The sequence below is a fragment of the Panthera pardus genome, unplaced genomic scaffold, assembly GCF_024362965.1.
Source record: "Panthera pardus isolate Hobbes unplaced genomic scaffold, ASM2436296v1 HiC_scaffold_3, whole genome shotgun sequence".
NCBI classification, from domain to species: domain Eukaryota; kingdom Metazoa; phylum Chordata; class Mammalia; order Carnivora; family Felidae; genus Panthera; species Panthera pardus.
Window position 1 is genome coordinate 6,117,318 of NW_026526876.1, and position 16,293 is coordinate 6,133,610.

At 47.9% G+C, this 16,293-nt stretch overlaps 1 protein-coding gene across 5 annotated transcripts in view; it reads right to left on the reverse strand.

Moving 5' to 3' along the window:
* MYOCD (myocardin) overlaps window positions 1–16,293 on the reverse strand; it is a 112,970-nt gene that overhangs the window by 21,937 nt on the left and 74,740 nt on the right. For 4 of the 5 annotated variants that reach the window (XM_019413405.2, XM_019413403.2, XM_019413406.2 and 1 more), the window contains 4 exons: window positions 15,771–15,949; window positions 13,346–13,471; window positions 7,491–7,735; window positions 5,405–5,558 (listed from right to left, as the gene is read on the reverse strand). In XM_019413405.2, coding sequence (XP_019268950.1) covers window positions 5,405–5,558; window positions 7,491–7,735; window positions 13,346–13,471; window positions 15,771–15,949 — 704 coding nt within the window. The remainder of the gene's footprint in view (window positions 1–5,404; window positions 5,559–7,490; window positions 7,736–13,345; window positions 13,472–15,770; window positions 15,950–16,293) is intronic. The other variant, XM_019413404.2, reaches the window with a different exon arrangement.

The window sequence follows — 16,293 nt, forward strand, 5'->3', positions numbered from 1 at the left end:
ATGAGTTCTACATTTATTTTTAGGCTCTGTTCTGGCACTGAATATTTTAAACTACATCATTAAATAATGCAGCTCATATTCTGAAATAACATGAATACTTGTTGGGTTCAGTTTACTTTAGGTTTCAGAATATTAGTCTGGGTGGGCTTGGTTGGGACAAAGGTTTGTATACACCTCTTTCCTACATTCACAGGTCTTTTATTCCCTGATAACTCTTTCAACCATGTAGTATGAAAAATTTCGAACATCCACAAAAGTTGATAAAATTTTAAATTATAATGAGCCGCATGTACCCATCAACCAGCTTCAACAATGATCAATTCATGTTCAGTCTGGGTTCAGTTAATCCCCAAACCATTTCCACATTTCCTGAATTATGTTGAAGCAAATCAAATAATTTAATCTGTAAATATTTTGATATCTTTCTCTAAAAAATAAGTACATTACAAAAAACACACAGATAAAAGACCATTATGAGAACTAAAATGCACGAACAATTATTTCTTAAAATCTTTCATATTTTCCCAGTTTTTAAATTTCCCATTTCTCTCTCTCTCTCTGTCTGTCTCCCATGCTCTCTGGCTCTCCAGTTTGTTAGAAACAAGATGCAAAAAAAAATGCACATACTGTGATGTTACCATGTATAACTCTTTTTTGAAGGTGTAACTATTTTGAGAGAGAGAGAGAGAGAGCGAGCACAGGAAGGGCAGAGGAAGAGAGAAAATCCCAAGCAGGCTCCACACCATCAGCACAGAGCCCGACGTGGGGCTCGATCCCACGAACCATGAGATCATGACCTAAGCCAAAACCAAGAGTCAGACACTTAACTGACTGACTCTTATATACAAGGCACCCCCATGTATAACTTTTTAATGAGAAGTCAAACTCTTTTCTCAATGCTTTCCCCCTTTTATTCCTATTCTGCAAAATGTGAATATTTTGGGAGAACATCCACCTTCGTTACCTTATCTTTCTGATTGCCTGTTTTAAGGGTCACCTTTATTAGTTCCTCTTACTTCTTCCTTTTCCAAGATATGATCACATCACCTGCTTCCTTTATTCCTCTTCTCCTTCCTTCCCTCCCACTCTTTCCATTTGCTCTCCTTTTCAGTCAGTCCTGTATTTCGAACTGACCCGCTATGCAAACAATTCCAAATATTTTTTAATGTTTATTTATTTTTAAGAGAGAGAGAGAGCTAGAGAGAGAGAGAGAGCATGAGCAGGGGAGGGGCAGAGAGAGAGGGAGACACAGAATCCGAAGCAGCCTCCAGGCTCTGAGCTGTCAGCACAGAGCCCGACGCAGGGCTCGAACTCACAAACCATGAGATCATGACCAGAGCTGAAGTCAGATGCTTAACTGAGCCCCCCGCTTGTATTAATGTTTAGATTCCAAAATTTCTGTGCCTAGCCTGATGGCACAGTTGAGCTGAACTACGGCAGTGTGTTTCTAACTGTGTGGAAACTGGCTAGACATTTCCCCTCGCTTGTCCTGGTGGTACCCGTGACTCAGTTTCCCCAAACTGAATGCACTTGCCAACATCCCTTCAGATCAGATCCCCATTCTGCCCTCCCAATTTCTGCCCCCAGTGTCACACTCCCAGGTGGCACCTCTCCCCACACACCCAGTCGTCAAGTCCAATTAAGGTTTCTCTGTCTGTCCCTCCCCTCATCTCAAATGACAATAGCAAAACCTCTGAAATCGCTCAATTAAAAACAGGGCCACCCTATGACCCAGTAATCGCACTGAGTATTTATTCAAAAAACACAAAAACACCAGTTCAAAGGGATACATGCGCCCCTATGTTTATAGCAGCATTATTCACAATAGACAAATTATGGAAGCAGCCCAAGTGTCCAACGATAGATGAATGGATAAAGAAGAGGTGGTGTGTGTACATACAGTGGAATATTATTCAGCTGTAAAAAAGAATGAAACTGTGCCGTTTGCAATGACGTGGATGGAGCCAGAGAGTACTATGCTAAGTGAAATAAGTCCATCAGAGAAAGACAAATACCATTTGATTTCACTCATATGTGGCATTAGAAAGAAACAAACAAAAACAAAGGCAAAAAAAGAGAGACAGAGAGAGAGAGACAAACGAAGACACAGATTCTTAACTATAGAGAACACACTGATGGTTCCCAGCGGGGAGGAGGGGTGGGGGAAACGGGTGATGGGGATTTAGGAGTGCGCCTGTCGTGATGAGCCCTGGGTGATGTACAGAACGGCTGAATCACTATATTGTACACCTGCTACTAACACTGTATGTTAACTATACTGGAATTTAAAATAAAATAACACTAAAAAGACAGAAACGTCACTCGCTTAAGTTCAACCCCCCAGTTTTATCATTTTTACAAGCTGGTTAACTTGCATAGCATTCAGCCTGTGGGCTCTGGAAGCACAAGGCAAAGCCGTCAAATGACCACATAGAATTGGGATGGCTTCCACAGGTGAGGGAGAAAATTCACGAAGATAAAAGATTTGCACGTCCACCTATGTTCTGATGGAACTCGTGTATTTCTCCCACTATTCTCACCTGTGCTATCAGGTTCGGCATTAGGTTTATGAACAATATCTTTCTCTTATACAGAAAACCACCGGATAGCACTCATGGCACGTAAATATCAACACTATCTAGGAGGAGGAGTGATGCATTATTCATTCAGCTTCTCTGAGGTCCTGATTTGTATGTTCACATTTAAAACGTATCTTGCACGGTGGAAAGTGGAAGCAAATCTATATAGGATGGTCGACTGATAGTTTACGCCAAAAAAAAAAAAAATGGTAGCTGCTACGGTCATCATTTCCTCGTATCTGTGCTAATTACCATAACTCTAACCAGCCAATCGTTCTGAGCACGTGCACATGGAGGAAGCCATCTCTGGGGGACTCTGCCAGATGGCACATCACATCTGGACTGTGCTTTGTCTGGGGCCAAGCCAACTCCAGATCTACCTGACCCAAGATCCCATCCTAAGGTAAACTATTTTTTTATTAAAAAAAATTTTGTTTTAACGTGTATTCATTTTTGAGAGACAGAGAGAACGGAGTGTGAGCTGGGGAGGGGCAGAGAGAGAGGGAGCCAGAATCCAGAGCAGATTCCAGGCTCTGAGCTGTCAGCACAGAGCCCGATGCGGGGCTCGAATTCACCGACCGCGAGATCATGACCTGAGCCGAAGTCGGCCGCTCAACCGACGGAGCCACCCAGGCGCCCCTAAGGTAGACCACTTTTAAGAAAAATCATTTTTATTGTGGTTAAAGATGTACAGCATACATTTTTAGCATTTAATCACCTTTAAGTATGAAGTTCAGTTGGGGTCAGTACACTCATGCTGTTGTGCAAATATCACCACTATCCATCTCCAGAACTTTGTCCTCATCGCAAACAGAACCTATGTATCTATTAGACACCAACTCTGCATACTCCTCTCCCCAGCCCCTGGTAGTCGCCATTGGACTTTCTGTCGCTATGAATTTGTCTTCTCCAGGCACCTGCTATAAAGCAGACTCGTAGAAAAGTTGTCCCTTTGTGCCTGGCTTACTGCATTGAGTATATTGTTTTCTAGGTGACAGGACCTACTTTTACCTCCATGGATTTATGATGTGGGGAGTGAAGGGTGGGTGACCCACTGCTCGGCGGGGGGGGGGAGGGGGCATTGTCACAAGCTTGGCATCCTCCTCCAGGTTTATGGATGCAAAATTAAAACAATCTCAGTGAAGCCTAAGCATTTTTTATTCCAAGTGGAAGAGACAGAGGAGCGATTGATATCAAGTGACTGGTGTTGGCCCTTGGCAGCCATAGAATTAATTTTCTTTCATTCGAAATAATCCCAACCCTACCTCTCCCCCAGAGCAGATAATGACCAAAGGCTGAGAAGGGGGATGAGGGAGACAAACAGGGACTGAGAAAGACTGGTATGGTGAAGGCCCTGGGGACCTATAGGAATCTGATGTTTTGGGGAAAACTGATAAGGTCCTTGGGGGAGGGTAGAGAGTAACACAGGGGCAGAAACCAGGCGAACAGGTGTAACCACAGAAAATGGAGTGAGGCACTGGGGGGAGAAGGTGTGCTCACACGTTACAGGAATGGAAGGCACTTCAACCACCTTCTTTAGTTCTTTTGCTAACACCGGATGGCTGAATATATATGAATATGCCCGTTCTGAGCACTGCTCTGAAACGCGCCAGGTTCAACTCAAAGCCCAAGGTCATTTGATCCTCTGTGGCCTCCGTGAGGTCTGCGATTCGGAGCAAATGGCTTTCTCTCTCACACGCACAGCACTTAACAAGTTGCTGTGACATTTCAGAGCAGAGGTTCTCAGATTCGGGGATTTCACAGAACAGTACATTGTTTTCAATTATGCGGTGGACATAGGGTTACCAACATTTCACCTTGTCAACTAAGACTAATATTCTTATTTAACAATACCCCTGCTTAATACAAAGAAACAAAACTCTACTAGAAACACCCACCTTCCACCCACTACTGTCACTGCTCCCTAACAGAAAGGATCTTCAGCACTGAAAACATCGGGAGGAAATAAATACTTGGAATAAAGATCAATCAGGTGTGTTGAACACACTTAGATTTATGAAAAGCCCTTTACGTGATTCTTACTTTTTTCATTTCACCAGAGGCTGTAAAAGTTCATCATGGAATTGACCATTGGCTTAGAGCATTCTGGAAGCTCACATCAATCTTACAGTTCCTCTCCGTGCGAAGCTCTAAGAGCGTTCTGGAAGGTCACATCAGTCTTACAGCTATTCTCTGTGCTAAGCTCTATCATGTATATAGGATTCCACTGGGTTCTCACAATAACTCATTTGTGCAAATAAGCAATCTACGATGTAGAGAAATTAGGAAAGTAGCCCGAGGTTGCACAGGTCATTGTCTCACGCTTCATGAGTTGAGCCCTGCGTTGGGCTCTGTCCTGACAGTGTGGAGCCTGCTTGGGATTCTCTCTCTCCCTCTCTCTCTCTGCCCCTCTTCCACTCATACTCTCTGTCTCTCTTTCAAAATAAATAAATACATTTTAAAAATAAAATAAAATTCTGTCACTTACTTAAGTCTCCCCCATACATTCTCCCTTTCACTAGTTTACTCAAGAAATCAGTTGGTAAAAATGGTGTTAAAAATCTACTGATGTATTTGTTGGGGTGCCTGGCTGGCTCAGTCGGTGAAACATGAGACTCTTGATCTCGGGGTTGTGAGTTTGAACCCCACGTTTGGTGCAGAGATTAATAATAAAAGCTTAAAAAAATCTGTTGTATTTGTTGAGAGAGAGAGAAAGAAAAAGAGAGAAAAAGAAAGAAAGAGAGAAAAAGAAAGAGAAAGAGAGAGAGAGAGAGAAAGAAAAGAAAAGAAAAAAGAAAAGAAAAAAATCACACCAAATCCTCTACCTTCAGATCATCTAGGTTTGATGGGAGGGGGCCTGGTTTGAGAGAAGAGACACCAGTTTGTCCAGAAAAGCTGTTTTTGACAGGAGACAAAGGGGTATTGCTCAGTGGTGCTGAAGTGGAGTTTGGATTTCTGACCATCTGTTCGTTTGGTTCCCTGAAAAGCAAACAACAAAAAAGGGCCCTTAAAACATGGCCAGATACACATATGGGGGCGTGATACTGTGATGTACAATAAGAAATCACATATTTGGCCCTCTACCCTCTTTCTGGCACAGAGCTCCTAAAATCCTTAGAATTTCTAAGTGAGAAGAGCCCCAAAGGTGCCACTTGTTATGTTAAGGAGGCGACTTTGTGAAAGCCCCTAGGTCACCGAAGGGTGGGGGCCGATTGCCTGAGAACCAACCCTACGATTTGTGGTTGGAATTTTAGTCCCACCCCCTGAACTCTGAGGAGACAAGATGGGGGCTCAAGGTCAAGCCATTCACCAATGGCCAATGATTTAATCAGTCATGCCTGTAATGAAGACTCTATAAAACCTAAAAGAATGGAGTTCAGAGAGCATCCACGTTGGCGAACACGTGGAGAACGAGGGGGAGTGGAAGGGGCAGGAAGTTCCTCACCCTTTCCCACACCCCTTGCCTTAGGCATCTCTTCATTCTGGCTGCTTCTGAGTTCTATCCTTTTACAATAAGCCCATGATCTAGTAAATAAGGTGTTTCTCTGATTTCTGTGAGCCACTCCAGCAAATTAATCGAACCCAAGGAGGAAGTCATGGAAGCCTCTGACCTATAGCCGGGTCAACCAGAAGCCCAGGCCACAACTTCTAGACTTGCAATTGGTATCTGAAATGGGGGGAGGAGGCTGGGAAGTCTTGTAGAACTGAGCCCTTAACCTGTGGGATCTGATGCCATCTCTAGGCAGACAGTGCCAGAATTGAGTGGAACGGTAGGGCACCCGGCGGGGGCTTGGCAATGTGGGGAAAGCCTCCCCAGCACATTGGAACTCGGTGGCCGGAACCCTGATTGGGCAACTTGCATTGAGATCAGGTCACAAGCTAATTGCCGGCAAGGATCGGGCAACTAATAAATCGGCAGAAGAGGCTGGGTGAGGAAGACAAGAGTACAGGCTCCATGACACGTGGCAAGTGAGCTCCAGCTGAGTTCTGGGGAGACAGGAGGGAGTGGTAGAGATTTTGGCCGAGGGGAGAGGACGTGTCCACCTATGGTTGAGCAGGTTCACTGTCCCGTGGGGGCACCATCACGCCTTGTAAAGCATGACTGTATTCAACACTCAGCATCATTGCCAACCTGATCGGACGCTGAACAGAGACAGGTGAGGGAACCTATATCCCACCTGTAGAGTTGAAAGGGATGCCCATTTAAACAGTGACTCACAGTGAGGTCACACGCCCCCATCAGGGTCCAGGAGTCAATCTTTGGGGGCTGTCACTGAGTCACTCAGCGCTGTTGCTTCCTAAAGCATAAGGGCTGAGTGAATTCAACCAACCGTTCTTATGGGGGCACCTGGGTGGCTCAGTCTCTTAAGCGTCGACTCTCGGTTTTGGCTCAGGTCACGATCTCGTGATCGTCAGTTCGAGCCCCATGTCGGGCTCTGCGCTGACAGCGTGGAGCCTGCTTGGGATCCTCTCTCTCTCTCTCTCTCTCTCTCTCTCTCTCTCTCTCTCTCTCTCTTTCCTCTCTGCCCCTCCCCTGCTCTCTCTTTCTTAAAAATAAATGGATAAACTTAAAAAAAAAATCAATTATTAAAAAAAAAACAAAACCATTCTCGCATGGTTTCTCCTCTCTGTTTCACCATTCAGTCTGAGAGTGCTAATCCCTTCTCTTGGCCCGGTTCCCTTCACCTGGGCACTGATTTCTTTGCTTCCTCCCAGCCTCAGGTTCCTAAAGACATGGGCACAGGTTCTCCACGGAGTCCCATTCTACACCCACCTGACGAGGACCCGGTACGATCCGGGACTCACAGGGCATCCCGGTGCCCGCCCGGCAGGTGCCTCAGACTCGCACAAGCCCTCGCCGGCTGACCTCTGCCCATCGCCGCCACCCCCCGCCAGGCTCTCCCGACTTACTTGAGCTGAGCTTGGTGAATCCCAGGGTAGCTGAGCCGGTGCTGTTCCTGCTGGCTGAGGATTTGGAGCTGTAGAAATAGCTGTTGTTGCTGGAGCAGCCGGGCGTAGGCCGAGTCCATGGGCGGAGGTGACTTCTCGGCCTTCTGGTCTGGGGGGATGTACTGGTGATATTTGAGCTTCTTCACCTTGGGCTTGGGGTCCTTGGGCTTTTTGTGGCGGTTCTTACTGTCGCTCAAGGACTTGGACTGCAGAGGGGGGTGGAGAAACGGCACGTGCTTTAGGGGGTGGGGGTGGCTTGACGTCATGGGTGGATCACGAAGGGGGTCTGTTTGATGGGCTTCCTCGGATCCCACAAATACAACACAGCAGAGGCACCATGCACAGAGATCCTGGGGCATTAAGGTGTCTATCCAACAGAACTACGACAGGTGCATCACTCTAGAAGGAGGGTCGTGAATCTTGGAAGGGGCTCCAGGAGCATTTCCTTCCCAGCGCAGAGGAAGATGTAAGTAAGCCTATGTTTTGGTGAGGAGGCTTCCCTAAGCTAAAACCAACAGGTGATCTAAGAAAGGATATGATCTCGGGGCGCCTGGGTGGCTCAGTCAGTTAAGCGTCCGACTTTGGCTCAGGTCAGAATCTCACGTTTTGTGGGTTCGAGCCCCACGTCGGGCTCTGTGCTGACAGCTCAGAGCCTGGAGCCTGCTTCGGATTCTCTGTCCCTTCTCTCTCTGCCCCTTCCCAGCTCGTGCTCTCGTCTCTCTCTCAAAATCAAATTTAGAAAAACTTAATAAAAGAAAGAAAGGATACGATCTCATCTTGAGATGGGGTCATAAGAAAATTCCTTCAAATGTGTACCCGAAATCACGTTTAGTAAAGTGCTTCAGTAAATTGACTTATGAATCACATCACTTTGGGGGCTCCTGGGTGGGTCTGACTTGGCTCAGGTTATGATTTCAAGGTTCATGATTTTGAGCCCTGCATTGGATCCTCTTTCTCCTTCTCTCTCTCTGCCCCTCCCCTGCTGGTTTTCTCTCTCTCTCTCTCTCTCTCTCTCGATAAATATATAAACTTAATAGAAAAGTAACATCATCCTGGATGAAATTAAACCTGTCCTCAAAAATCCACAATGTGGATTTTTGCTGCTTTGGGTGAAAAAGTAAGATAGAGTCCCCTTTCCACCAATACTTTCCCCAAATACTGATATAAGGCCAGGAAGTGACACCTTCTGGAATAATGATTCTTGACTTACCGTGAGAAGGGTTAACCACCCACAGGGGCCCTTCTAGAAGCTACCCATCGCAGCACATGACTCAGACGCACCAAAATGAGTTAAAGCTACAGGCTAGGAAGCTACGACAAATTTCTGAACTTGGTACAATTACTTTGCCACATCTCTGTTACTTTCCCCTGGAAGTTGGGGAAAATGTTCTTCGTTTTCCTCTCAGGGACCGATGCAAGGACGCTGAAAGATACCAGTGAAATAGTAACAGGTCTCAAAAGGACACTGTGATTATGACTATAACCTGCAAAAGGTAGTCCGTACAGTGATCAGCTGGAAAAAAAAATCTTAATTTTCAAGCCCTGACTTTATTACAGAAGATTGAAACGGAGAACCGGGAAGTCACGATAAAAGCATCCTGAGGCTTTGGGCAAACTGTGCAGGGGAAGTGTAGTACCAGCGGTGTCCAGAAGAGGGGGCTCCCAAATAGCCGGCAGGCAGGATCCCACTGGGCAGTGTCCCCATTTTAACCACAAAGCACACATCTGAAAGTGACCCATCGGAAGGAGCCTACAACTTGCAAGTCTCTGAGGCCACACGTCCCACCACCGAAGCCCCTTTGGTGTTTTCTCAAGGTGGCTTCTTCTCTCGGAAAGTCATAGCTAATGAGAACAAGCATTCCCCTGTGCTGGGTGGCGCCATTTCTCCTTAATCGATTAGCATTCTAATTAACTAATCAATCAGTCTTCTGCACTGGGAGAATTTCTGCAGGGCTCCTGCAATCAGCTGGGCCCTGCTTTGCTCCAGCCCGGCATCTGTTCCCACCTCGACCTGGGACTCTGCAAGCCTGGTCTTGCCGGTAAGTCAGGGGTGGGGAACTTTTTCTCCAGGCCACTGTCGTACAGGGACTCGGAACATTCCGGAAGTTACTCAAATTGGACCATTTTCTCTGGAGAGTGGAGGGCAAAGGCTATTGTCCTCACAGAACTCTGACTCCATGGAACTGTATAGTTTCATACTTTTTGGAAGCCAGAACATCCTGAGGTCGTAAGTTCATTTTTTTTTCTTTCTTTTTTTTTTTTGGTTCTAGGTAGAAAACAGAAAACGAACCATTGGCCAATGGGAGGGGAGCATATCTTTCTAAAGCAGAGGTGAATATAAAACCCAGGGAATGGTCCGGCCCGTGGCTCAAGAGTACGTGACTGTTTTTTGCAAGAAGGCATTCTTTTTTTTTTTTAAGTTTATTTATTTATTTTGAGAGAGAGAGAGAGAGGGGGCCCCAGGGAGGGGCAGAGAGAGGGGGATGGAGAGAGAGGATCCCAAGCAGGCTCCACACTAGCGGTACAGAGCCCAATGTGGGGCTCGAACTCACCAACCGTGAGCTCATGACCAAATCAAGAGTTGGAGGCTCAACGGACTGAGCCACCCAGGTGCCCCTGCAAGAAGGCATCCTGAGGGAAACCTGCTCACCCACTGGGCCTGTCCCACAACGAACCACCCCCGTGACAATCAGTTTGCGGGTCCTGCCCTGCGAGACGAAGCCCAAACCCCCACCTGCCCAAGACAGTTCACTGAACTGCTGGACCCCTCCCCACCCCAAAGCTTACCGGGCTCCCCCGCCTCTGCCTGGCAATTTCCTGCTGTCTGCAACTCCATCCTGCACCTGCTTAACTAAGTCCTGCCCATTCTCCCCGGGGGGCTCACACCCCGGCTCACCTGGGAAGCCTGTCCCAGCTCACAGTGCTCTCTCTCACCTGCAGGCGTCAGGCAGCATTTTGAGGCAGTCTGATAAGGGTCGCACCACGGCATACCCTGCCCCGGGGGTGGGGGAGACTGAAGTCCTGCTTCCTACACTGCTGGCCCTGATGGGGGCGCTGGCCACCCAAGAAACAGGAACCTCTTCTTTGTATTGTGGTAAAACACAAGTAACCTACAAATCGCCCCAGTAACTACCACAATTCACAAGTATACGATTCACCGTGTTGTGTGAAGGTCATCACTATATAGTTCCAGAACGTTTTCATCACCCCCAGGAGACCCCATACCCACTAAGCAGTCACTCCCCATTTTCTCCTTGGTGCGGTCCCCAGAAACCACTCGTCTGTTTTCTGTCTGCCTGGATTTGCCTATTCAGGATATTTCATATACCGGGGAGGTGCCTGGGGGGGGTTCAGTTGGTTAAGCGTCTTGACTCTTGATTTCAGCTCAGGTCATGATCTCATGGTTTGTGGGATCGAGCCCTGTGTTGGGCTCTGTACTGACAGTGTGGAGCCTGCTTGGGATTCTCTCTCTGTCCCACCCTGCTCTCTCTCTCTCTCTCTGCCCCTCCCACACTCTCGCATTCTCTCTCAAAATAAATAAACATTAAAAAAAAAAACAACACCCAGAATCATACAGTATGTGGCCTTTTGTGTCTGGCTTCTTTCACTTAAGCATCATATTTTCAGGACTTCATCCCTCTGGATATACCACAAGCTTATCCATCCTTCAGCTCATGGACATTTGACTTCATTCCGACTCTTGAATATTGTGAATAGTGCTGCCATGAATATTCATGTACAAGATTTTGCTGGGACACCCATTTTCCATTTTTTTGGACATACACCCAAGGAGAGGGATTTCTGGGTCATAGGGCAATTCAACGTTTAATTTTCTGAGGAACCACCAAGCTATTTTCCACAGTGGACGCACCATTTTATGTTGCCACCAGCCATGTGTAAGAGCTCTCCAATCTCCTCATCCTCATCAACACTTGTTATTTACTGTTTTTTCACTAGAGCCATTTTGGTGGGCATGAAGTGGTATTTTGTTGTGAATTTGAGTTTCATTTCCCTGATGGCCAATGACACTCGACACCTTTCCAGGTGCTTATTGGCAATTTCTTTCTTTTCTTAAAAAATTTTTTTTTCCAGTTTATTTGAGGGAGAGAGAGAGTGCACACGAGCACGGTACGGGCAAAGAGAGAGGGAGAGACAGAATCCCAAGCAGGCTCTGCTCTCTCAGCACAGAGCCTGATGTGGGGCTCGAACCCATGAACGTTGAGATCATGACCCTAGCTGAAATCAAGAGTCAGACGCTTAACTGACTGAGACAGCCCAGGCACCCTGGCAATTTCCTTATCTTTGGAGAAATGTCTACTCAAGTCCCTTATGGTACATGTTTCTTATCTGCTCAAAACACTATGTGGGTTAGTGGTGGCTGTGACCCAATTAGACTACAGGCTTCTTGAGAACAGGAATCCTATTTTTTTCATCTCTGATATATATCTTCAAGGAGCCTGCATTGAGAACACCTTTCCCTTACATAGGGCTGGACAGTTGTCAGGGAATTCTGGTACATTCTCTCAGTGGCCTCCAATGGACCTTACAAAGCCAATAGGGCACAGATGTCTTCCCCCCAGCTTGCCCGCTTCCTTCTTGGAGAAGCCCTCTAGCATCTTCCTAAGGTAGAGATAATGAATGTCGAACAACTGAGAATTCACAGGCACTGACCAACCCAGCAGGGATGTTGGCTCTCACATACACAACCAGTCCCATCGGATCCACTGCCCATCAATCCTGCTCTTCACTGAAATCGACCTGTCCTCCCTCTGGGCAACCGTCACATTTCCTTAGTACAGTGAGGCTGAAGGCAGTGCTAATCTGACCTATGCAACACTTAACTACGCTGGTAGAAATAGTAACAAAATTTCTCCTTGTGCACAACGGTATAGATAATGTGAACCACCTCCTTCCTCCACCTGCAATGAGCAAAACCTATCAACGGCCCTGTAATTTCAAAGGCTGTTGATCTGAGTGAATTGCTAGTAAGATTTCAGCTACGTAGGGAGTGGGTTTCTAGCGAGGTTTAGGGAGATTTACAGGGAAGCGGAAATGCCTGCCGTCCACTTGGAACACGAGAACCTCTTTTGTGTATATGCGGTAGAAGGGACCCGGAGCTGTTACTTTAAACGCTGATTCTTATGCTCTTTTAACAAATATTTCATAAGAGACATCTCCGCTCTCATTAAGTGGTGACCCTAGAGAAGCTATTTGGGATAAAATATGATTAGCGACAAAACCCAGTGATCGTTAGCAGGCAGTTAATTGGAAAGGGGATAGAGCCTTCTGTGAACCATTAGCCATAATGGGAAGATTTAACCGAGAATCTGCTATAATGCTTATAGTTATTAGTCTACTGTGAAGGCGACCCCGCCCTTTATCTTTCTCTCCAAAGGGAGACTGGCTTAGGTGATTTGAGCCTTACGTTACGTAAGCCCTCAGACCTGCTTCCCCTGCATAAAACCCAACTCCCCTCTACCTGTCTGATGGCATGTATAAACCCTGTGTGCCTTTCGACCTGCTGTGGCTGTCTCGAGGCTGGCCTGATGAAGTCTTTTAAGTCAGGCCCATGCTGGCTGACCTGTGACCCCAAACAACCACGAGCTCACAGCTCACAGGTTTCTCCTCTACACGGAAGACCCGTGCTGCGTTTGCACAGCGAACCGACTCTTGGTCCATGCACGTGGAGGGCCCCTTTCTCCTCTCCTGACTCGCGATGTTCCCGGTGGACTGAGCCTACACAGGGGTCCCTGTGACTCCCCCCACGTTGCCACACTAAACTCAGAGAGCTCTGCCCCCTGCTGGCCCATCCCTACCTTCACAGCAGTGTGCCCAGCACTGGAGGGGCCCAGAGTCCCAAGCCCTTGCTTGCCCGCGTCTGACTGGTTGCTGAGCTGTGAGGCTGAGTCATTCTTGTCATTTTCCGAGCCAGAAGAATGATCCTGAAATCCAAATTTTAGCAATATTAGGATGCAGGAGGAAAAAATGTAGAAATAAAGTAGAGGGGCCATGATATCATGATTTTATATATATATATGATTTGTCAACCAACTGAGATCACTGTTGAGAGATAAGGGGGTCATCGTCAATAATTCTTCCAGAAAACAGGTATAGAAATGGCCTGTTCTAGGCCAACCCAGAACTCAGACGGCTGGTCAACCCTGTTGAGAGTTCCACCTGTGACAAGGTCTACCTGTTGGACTTGATAACGGGACTGAAGAAAAAAGGAGGAGGGAGAAGTGGGTGTGGGCATTTCGGTGGAAAGTAGGACCCAAAAAATGATAAAAAGGGGGTTAGCGGATGGGAGGGAAAACGTGTGTGCGTGCGTGTGTGTGTGTTTCTGGGTGTACGTGTTTGTGTGCATATGTCTGCGTGTACACATTTGTGTGTTTATCTGTGTGTGCCGTGTGTGTGTTTTTGTGGGTCTGTATATACATGTGTGTCTGTCCATATATGTCTACGCGTGTGTAGATGTGTGTGCATACATGCATAGGTATGTGCATGCATATCTGTGTATGTGTAAATATGTATGCATGTGTCTGCATGTCTGTGTGTATATGTGTTTATGTACATTGATGTGTATGTATGTAAAGAAAGTGTGTGTATATGTGTGTGGTGTCTGTGTGTTTACGTATAGTTCCTTATGAGCACACGTGTATATGTAGGTGTGTGTATATATATGTGTGTGTGTCGGGGGGGGGGTGTGCGTGTAGTGTCACGAACAACCTTTCTGAGAGACGTGTTCCAGGATGCTGAGAACTTGGAAAAAAGAGTGATCATCTTCTGTCCCTCTCCTGCCACCCGATGCTGTGACAGAAAGGGACAGGGTGCTGCTCACGACCTCCCCCTGCAGCCTCCCCATCCTTTCCTGAGCCCCGGTGCCCGAGAAACCTCTGCAGAATCCTTTCCTCTGGAGCCTCAGTGTCCTTCTCTGCTCAGCGGGGCCGCTGGGCACGATCACAGAGTGATTTCTGCACCCGGCCCGGCATCACCCCCCCGGCTCGTCCTCTTCGAACTGGGTGAAGCAGAAAAGAACTCGTCTTCTCCTCAGACCGTTCTTAAGTCAGAAGCTGAGGAATTTACCATCGGAACCACAGCCACGAGCGATCCAAACTGCTGTCTGCTGTTGTTGGAGAAGCCGGGCGGCAAAGCCCGGCCGCCGCGCGCAGGGGAAGGGAACGCGCGTTGCTTACAAACCCACGCGGGACACACGCCTGGGTGTTTCGGCTCTCCTTGTTATCTTTCTCCCATTTCTCCTCGGCAGGTGCCAGCTTTGCTTGCTTCACCGCGTGAAGAAGGGCATGATGATGACCCGCGAGTAACACGGGTTCCGGAACAGTGTGTGTGTGTGTGTGTGTGTGTGTGTGTGTGTCCACACACATCTCCTCTTTGGGTCTGCGTGAATACCATCATGCTAGGCTGAGGGCAGCCCCCATCCAGCCTCTGTGCGGCTTCTAGAAGTAAGAGCTCCAGGGGGGTTGGGAATCTGCAGCGTCTGGAGACCACGCAGGGGCTCGGCCTCACACAGCCTGGGTCCCCCCTCCATCAGAAGGCACATGGACGCTACCCGCCTGGAGGACAGTGGGGCATCTCAAAGGAAACGCTTGGGAAGTGCCTAGCGCCAGCCGCTGTTAATTATTTTTCTTAGAAATGTGCTTTTGAACAGTATTTGCAACATTCATGCCTCACGGCCTGTGTGTTTGTGGATTGGTCCAGAAAGGGTGGGGGGGACTGCCGTTCTCGGGCTGGGCTGGACGTGGTGTGGCAGGCAGAAACCCGCTAACCGTAGAGGCACCTCGGGGGGGCCCCCTGCTTTGCAGCCTGTCGGTACTTCCTGGTCTCCCCTCCCCCCGGACCATGCAGAGAATATACTCAGGGAAGTCCGTGGGGTTTGAAGCCAGAAGCCTGCGCTGGCACATTCTATCCAGGAGATGACTAGTGAATCACCTGATGGCAGAGAGCCTCTTTTAGCCGCGCGCGTAAGTTTGGGAGATAGTAGGCATCTACTTGGCGGAGTAGCCAAGTAAGCCAAAGGGTACGGCCCCGAGAGGCTCCTCGTTTGGTGTTTTCTGGAGGCTTTGCCCCCCCCTCCCCACCGATCCCCAGAACCGGATCGGGTAAGAAGAGGCACCCATCTGAAGCGCCATCCAGGGACGTACCGGGGTCTCTACGCGAAACCAAAGGTGGCAGTGTGCCTTGAGGACCACAAAGACACGACGGGCTGAGGTGCGGTTTATTTACCTGGACTGCCCCCAGAGCAGGACCTGCTAACGGGGTCTCCGAAGCTTTGCTGTCCGCTGGGGATCCTGCTGAGCCCTGGGGGTCTTCGCTTCGAGTCTGGTCTGGAGAAAGCCCATCACTGCTGCTGTCCTCCTCGAAGGCAAAGGCATCTGCAGATTTGCAGAGACTCACCTGGTTACCTGATGGGGTGAAATCCAAGAAGGGGGTCAGAGGCTGAGACGCTGACCACAGGGCTTTCGGGAAACACTTCAACTTGTCGTCCCTGTCAGGGGCACGAATCTGTCTCCTTTGCTCTGTTTCTAGTTCAAGGTAAGCGTGAAGACAGGTTTTCAATGATGTGGTTTCTCATGTGTTTACTCCAAATGGGGACCTGCATTTATAAATGTGACGCGTCTGGAGGGAAGGATGTGTGACGTATGCACATTTAAAACAATGTTTTTATTTATTTATTTTTGTGAGAGAGCACACACAGGGGAGGGACAGGGAGAGAGAGAGAGCGCACGCGAGAGAGCAGGGTGCACGC